This window comes from Megalobrama amblycephala, linkage group LG6 (assembly GCF_018812025.1).
Source record: "Megalobrama amblycephala isolate DHTTF-2021 linkage group LG6, ASM1881202v1, whole genome shotgun sequence".
Classification (NCBI taxonomy): domain Eukaryota; kingdom Metazoa; phylum Chordata; class Actinopteri; order Cypriniformes; family Xenocyprididae; genus Megalobrama; species Megalobrama amblycephala.
Window position 1 is genome coordinate 33,198,632 of NC_063049.1, and position 6,701 is coordinate 33,205,332.

Below are 6,701 nucleotides of genomic sequence, written 5' to 3' on the forward strand. Positions count from 1 at the left end.
ACAGCTCACTGAGCTGAACTGAGTAACGTATTTTTCTTTATTTCCTTTCTTTCTTTTTTGTGTTAATTTAGGCAAAACTTGTTCTGCGAAAATATTAAAATTTATTATTGTTAAATGAAATTTTAATTTGGCTATAATTACTTGTTTAAATGAATATTTTTATGAGCTGAATCATTCAGCAAACTGGAACACATGAAATTACAACAAACACCTTAAATGTAACGTTTAAAAAATTAATAAACGACAATTTGTGCTTATGGGTTTATTGGAAAGCTTTGAGAAAGAAATATGTAACAGAGAATCGATGAATGCTTTTTAACTGGCTCTTTAAAATGAACTGTTCTAAAGAACCGATTACTGGAAATGAATTAGACTTCGAATCACTACAAGCGAACGGACTAGGCATCGGGGAACTTTTATTTTGATTTTTTTTTTTTTTTTAACTAAAGAGTTGTTTCCGTTTCCGGTCAATTCAGTTTGACATACATGCATGAAATATAGCATAGTTAGTTGTTATGGTAGGTTTATCCATTAATATATCGAGGGTGTTTGAGTAAATAACATTAAATTCCTTATTGCGATCGCGGTTATTATATTGTCCACTTACTGAGTGCTATAAGTTACTGGGCATGAATAATTAATTCTAGCTAGCTTGCTAGCTAATAACCTTTCTAGGTACCAGTCTCAACACCAGTCAGTCATTGAAAATGGCAGGATTGTATCGAGCTCTACTTACATCTGCCTCCACTGTCACAAAGGTACGATTATTTCAGCCTCGTTGGATAAATCGTGATTTAATGACTATGTCAAAAATGTGTTTAATATAACTTTTTATAAAAAAATTTAATTGCAGAATCTGGCACAAGCCACATCATGTCGCACTAAATTCACCAAGAGTCGCATCCCTCCACAGGTATGTGACAGTTCAGATGTGCATGCATCGTTTATCTGATTCAGTTTATTGAATGTAATAATATCACACCATCTTCTCGTCCTTAAGGTATTTGAGGAACGAGCAAAAGAACATGACAAGTACGGTGGTGATCCAGAACATCCACATAAATTACACATAGTGACACGAGTTAAAAGCACAATGAGACGACCATATTGGGAAAGGAAGGTTATAAAGAGCTTGGGGCTCCTGAAGGTGAATTTTAAAAAAATTATATTTGTGAAATAGGATCACACTCAACTAAAATGTTAGTTAACATCTTGTTCTTTATCACCAGGCACATGAACCCCGTGTCCACAAGAACACCCCTTCAGTGAACAATCTATTGAAAACTATTAAGCATCTGGTTAGGTATGTTGGACTTTTGCATTTCACAACATTTTAAAATCAGTTGATGATTGCTGACCTTTACAATAAACTGACCTATTCAAATATTTTTATCTGCAGGATTGAGCCGCTCAAGCTTCCGTATGGACTACCTGCTGAGGAGGACATGGCCAACACATATCTAAACAGCAAAGGGGAGCTGGTAGTGAAGCGTCTTCTGAAACCGCTTGAGCAGAAGGCCGTTGAGTCATAGTTTTTTTTGCCTACCATGTGTTGTGTATTTGCTATTTGTTTAATAAAGGTTTGACTAACTAGGTCTTCTCTTAGTTATTACAAAAGCATGCATTTCAAACATCAGTCTCTCTGGTGATGTGCTTTTTAAATCACTGGTATGTTTCCAATTTTTTCCATTGACATAACCAGAACACGCATATCATATATTTTTTTATTTTTTTTTTTAATGAGTCACATACGGTTACAAAAGAAAAAAAGCCTGCACTTCCTTCACATCAATGGGTGAAAGAGGTGACATATTCTTAGTGGAATACACAAGCTTGCTTCCTTGGCACTTGTTTGATGCTCACTAAACTGAGCATCAGTCCATCAGAGGCAAAATATTGATTTTGTGTTTGCACTGTTGTTTAAACATAAGCTTCCAGTTGTTCCGTCTTGCAGAAACTTAATCTTAAGAGAGAGCCTTCACCAGAATGATGCTCCATAGAAATGTTTCACTTCTAAAACATAGGTAAAGGGATATAAATTAAAGTATGAATACCCTCTCAGGTGGTATTCAGGACAAAGGTGAGAGACACAAGAAATTAAATAGACAGTGCAAGAAAAACGAGTGATCACAAAGAGGTGTTACAAGACTTAGAACTGTTATGTTGGAAGCCCTGAGAAACATGGAGCTTGATGATTTAGTCCTCTAATCCTCATCAGATCCAGAGTCCGAGTCATAACCTTTGCCTCTGATGGTCTTTTTCTCCACCTTGGTGAACTTCGTTCCTGACTTCTGCCCAATTGTTGGTGGCTCCAAAATATTCCCACTAGGAGAAAGAATACAAATGTATACCTTTTAATAAAAAGTCAAAGTGATAGTGTGTATATAAATATACCATTTAAAGCAGCAGATCTCAATAGGGCTGCACAACAATTAATTGCGATTAATCGTTTGCAAAAAAAAATCTGTTTGAACGTAATATATGTGTGTGTTCTGTGTATATTAATTATGTATATATAAATACACACATACATACATACATGTGTGTATTATATATACACACACACAAACACACACACACACGTGCATGTATTTATATATACATAATTATTATACACAGAACACACACATATTACGTAAACAGACTTTTATTTTGCACAAGATTAATCGTTGTGCAGCCCTAGATCTCAACCTTTTTGACTTAAAGGTCTCCTCATTGTCCACAATATTTGACAGCCCCCACTTTGTTGTATGTCGGTTTCCGACTGAAAGGGGTTTTAAGCATAATGGTAGGTTTTGAGTGTTTCATGTATGTTTTAGGGGTGTTTCAGGTGCATGGGTAGGTTTTGAGTGTGTTCTAGGTGTAAAGGTAGGTTTTATGTGGCTTTCAGTGCAGTCTGTCAAAAAAGACAAATATGAGAAGTAAATAATAAAGAATTGCATGTGAGGGTTAAGTCTTCTAGATGTTCAAAGTTAATGAGGATAAACGCAATATTCCCCCTCCAAACCACTTCACCAGAAATATTACATGATTTCATTTTTTTTAAGGTTACAGTGATGTAGTGGTTTAGGGATCAGAGTTTGGTGTAGGACAGTGGTTCCCAAACCTGTCCTGGAGGACCCCCAGCCCTGCACATTTTGTCTCCCTCATCTAGCACGACTGATTCAACTCATGTGCTCATTAGTAGGGACAGCAAGACCTGAAATGGGTGTGTCAGAAATAGGGTGACATACAAAATGTGCAGGGCTGGGGGTCCTCTAGAACAGGTTTGGGACCCACTGGTGTAGGCAATAAGCTATAATACTGTGATTGACATGACCAATAAAATCGGCTGCAGGACGGCATGGGCCTGGCTTCTGTCGTCACACTTGGCTGTGGGCCGGGTTGGATGTGCACCGCAGGCTGCAGCAAGACGCTTCTCAAAAGTTCCAGAACCTTGAAAATGTACTACCTAGCGAGCAGGTACTTTCTGAGGGGGAATTTTTTCCCCCCCGGAACTTCATTTATACCCTAGTTCCTGCGGTCGAAACACACCGAGTTCCTAGGGAAAGTTCCTGCGGTGGAAACGCGGCTGTCAACCCAATAAAATATTTTAGAGCTTGGCCTAACTAGAAAGATGTACATTTGCTATTAAAATATCCTCTATAAATATCATTTATAGCCTTTTCTCACAGCAGCTGGAATAATTAAATGTATCATTTTGATGGCGGATTGTAATCCAGAAAGGTCCAAATGACAATCATCAGTGACAACTGGAGATTAATTTCACAGTATGCGGTTAATCACAATTAATCGCACATAAGAGTGTGATTAAAATTTTTAATCTATTGACAGCCATTTATATATATATATATATATATATATATATATATATATATATATATATATACACACACACAGCCTGCACTCACCTGTAGTTGATGATATTTGAGCAGCCCAGTCTCCACTCCAGCATTTCAGTAGGAAACTCATCTGTGTTGCCCAGATCGGTGAAGCCCACAACATAATCCTTAGTCTTCCCATCCTTCACCAGAGCCAGTGTTGGAATGACTTTAATCTTCAGCCTCTCTGTTAGGAATGGAGCCTTCTCAACATTCAGCTTGATGAACTTTGTTTCCAGATGTTTTTTAGCCAAAACAGCTAGGTGCTTGTCCAAAATTTTACATCTTTGAAAAAAACAAGCAAACACTGAAAATGGCTGTATGCAGAACTGATTTATAATACAAGGATACAAGGAAAACAAAAGAAAACAAACAGGCCTATATCCTCAAATACCTGAAGGTAGAGTCTCTGTAGAAATGGCAGACGACACTTTTGCTTTCCTTCACCTCAGCAAAAAAATCTCTCTCACTTGGGATCTCTCTGTATTCACCATGTCCTTTAGATATCCACTCCTGAGGACACACACATACCACAGTTTAATCACATGAATGCTTCATCTGATCTGCTTCAATGCACTAATAAATACCTAACATAGATAACTAATTTTAAATAAACATTTTAACAATATATTTAAAGCTCCAAATTTGAAACTAGGTTCTTTAAATGCGTTTATAACACCCACCTGCTTCTGTTTCTGAGCTTTCTTAAGGGCCTCGAGCCTTCTCTCCTTGAGCCGCTCCAGCTCATCTTCATCCATGCTCTGCAGCTTCTCTAGTTCTGCATCCAGCTGCTCTTCCACCATCCGTGCCGACTGCAGCACCTGCTGCTCCAGAGCCTTCGCAACAACCTCCATTGACTGACTGGCCATTTTCTGTCAGACATAAAGCACATTATTGGATGCAATTACTTAAAAATATAATTCCTGAACTCTGTGAAATAATTATTAAGATAAATTAAACAAGCTTCTTTTCGAACTAGATTATTTATTATACTGTTAATTAACGTACATGTTTATCTCATCTAACAGGTCCCACAACAACAAAGTGGCACTTGTGCCTTTAATGTTACTAAAGTGAATAGTGTCTGTGGATGCAAGAAACTGTTTGATGCAACGGTTCTAAATTGACCACTGAAGTGCATACAGCATGCAATTAAACACGTTAAATCAATAATCTTCGGGGGTTTTTTTTATGTGCGTTCTGTTCGTTCACAACAATAAAAGGTGCTAGTAGTCGGCCAGCGCCTGACTTCAACCGCATAAAGACAAGTACGCCAACTTTGCTTAACTTCTCCAGTTCCCATGTCATTGTCTCATCAACAATTGCTGATTTAAAAAGACAGTACGTTCTTGTAAATAATGACTGTTTATTTTAAAACGGATATGTGGGGCTTTGTGTCAAATCATGCTAGTGCTAGCGTATTGCTTTGGCTTCCAAGCACCGTGGTAACGGCAGCTTTCAGCGCCAACAAAGACTGTGGCGTAGTTAATCGGCAAGCGACAGACAAGCTGTTGCGGAAAGCAACAAGCTAGAGATAATTTAACTAACATACAATTGAAAATGTATTATATATATTTATATTGAAATATATGTTTCGGAACAGCACTTACCGATTCTGTATGATTTCCAGAAGGCGGCACACTGACGCACAGACGCAGGGTTTTACGTAAGGGCGTCGACTGATTACGTCATGCAATCGTAACGCATTCGACGTATTTCAGAAGGAATCATTTTGAAACATAGGTGTACAAATAAACATATTAGGAATATTATAACTGGTGAAGCAGCTACTCATAAAAGCTTATTGTGGAGCAATGTATTTAGGAATATAAACTGGAAAAAAGCTTGGTGTATTTGTGAAGCATAATACACCAAGCATAAAGTAAAAGAGGTTACATTTAAAATCTTACATGGTATATATCCAGCTAAAAGTGTGTTAGAGAGGTTTAAGTTAGAGATTGATTATTCATGTGATTTTTGCTCAATGGAAAAATAATCTATTGTCTATCTGTTTTGTAGTTGTATATACACAAAGATTTTTTGGGTGAAAGGAAATTTTTTTTTTTAATTTAAATTAAATAATTTTGATATATGTATGTATTATTCCAATGAAAATAATAATAATAATTTTAATTTTATTGTATAACTGTTTATTATTTTGGGGAAATTTCATATACACAAGAAGAAATGGTCAGGATCCAAGCCAAATTTTATTCATTTTCTTCAGGAGACAAAAGAATACTGCACCAGTTTGGAGAACATTATAAATAAAAAAGCAAGGAAGACGTCATATTTTTTAAAGAATATTAATTTTTTTTGATGAATGAATCAATGGTTTGTACGTTAATATGTAAATTTCTGTTTATTATTGTATATTTCTGGTTAATAATAAATAAATAAAAATTAGAAGGAATATAAAATAAAATAAAAATATATTATTGTTCTGTTATAAAATCCAGTGCAAATGCAAAACTTTTCCAGTCATATAGTTCAATTCAAGTGGCAAAAATCGCACGTCATTTATTTTCTGGCTTACCCTTACAGACATTTACCATGGTAACCATTTTAATACTATAAATTATAATAATTACTATTTTAATAATAATATAATTTTGTTATAATAGCTGTTAGTTATAATAATTAATAACTGTGGTATTTTGCTACATTACACAAAAGCTACTTCTAGAAATACACTTTAAAAGTACGTGGGACAATCAAAATAGTAAAATAAATATATGGGAAGTAAAATATGCTCTAACGCTTTTAATTGACCTCAATCAGTATTTTTTAATTCTCTCTAAATTTGTTTAGAATCTATTT

General features: G+C 35.6%; 2 protein-coding genes across 2 annotated transcripts; one reads left to right on the top strand and one right to left on the bottom strand.

Annotated features, from left to right (window-relative positions):
- The first annotated feature begins 438 nt into the window (after positions 1-438).
- On the top strand, positions 439-1,595 carry mrpl30 (mitochondrial ribosomal protein L30). The gene is made up of 5 exons (XM_048194174.1): positions 439-758; positions 854-913; positions 1,001-1,147; positions 1,230-1,303; positions 1,400-1,595. Exons 1-5 carry the CDS (start codon positions 708-710, stop codon positions 1,530-1,532), a joined length of 465 nt encoding a protein of 154 aa, XP_048050131.1. The 5' UTR covers positions 439-707; the 3' UTR covers positions 1,533-1,595.
- Positions 1,596-1,710: 115 nt separating this feature from the next.
- txndc9 (thioredoxin domain containing 9) lies at positions 1,711-5,631 on the bottom strand. Its single transcript, XM_048194172.1, has 5 exons — positions 5,492-5,631; positions 4,565-4,753; positions 4,276-4,394; positions 3,912-4,166; positions 1,711-2,325 (listed from the first exon to the last, which is right to left on the bottom strand). The coding sequence occupies exons 2-5, from the start codon at positions 4,748-4,750 to the stop codon at positions 2,205-2,207; spliced, it is 681 nt and encodes a 226-aa protein (XP_048050129.1). The 5' UTR covers positions 4,751-4,753; positions 5,492-5,631; the 3' UTR covers positions 1,711-2,204.
- Positions 5,632-6,701: the final 1,070 nt, after the last annotated feature.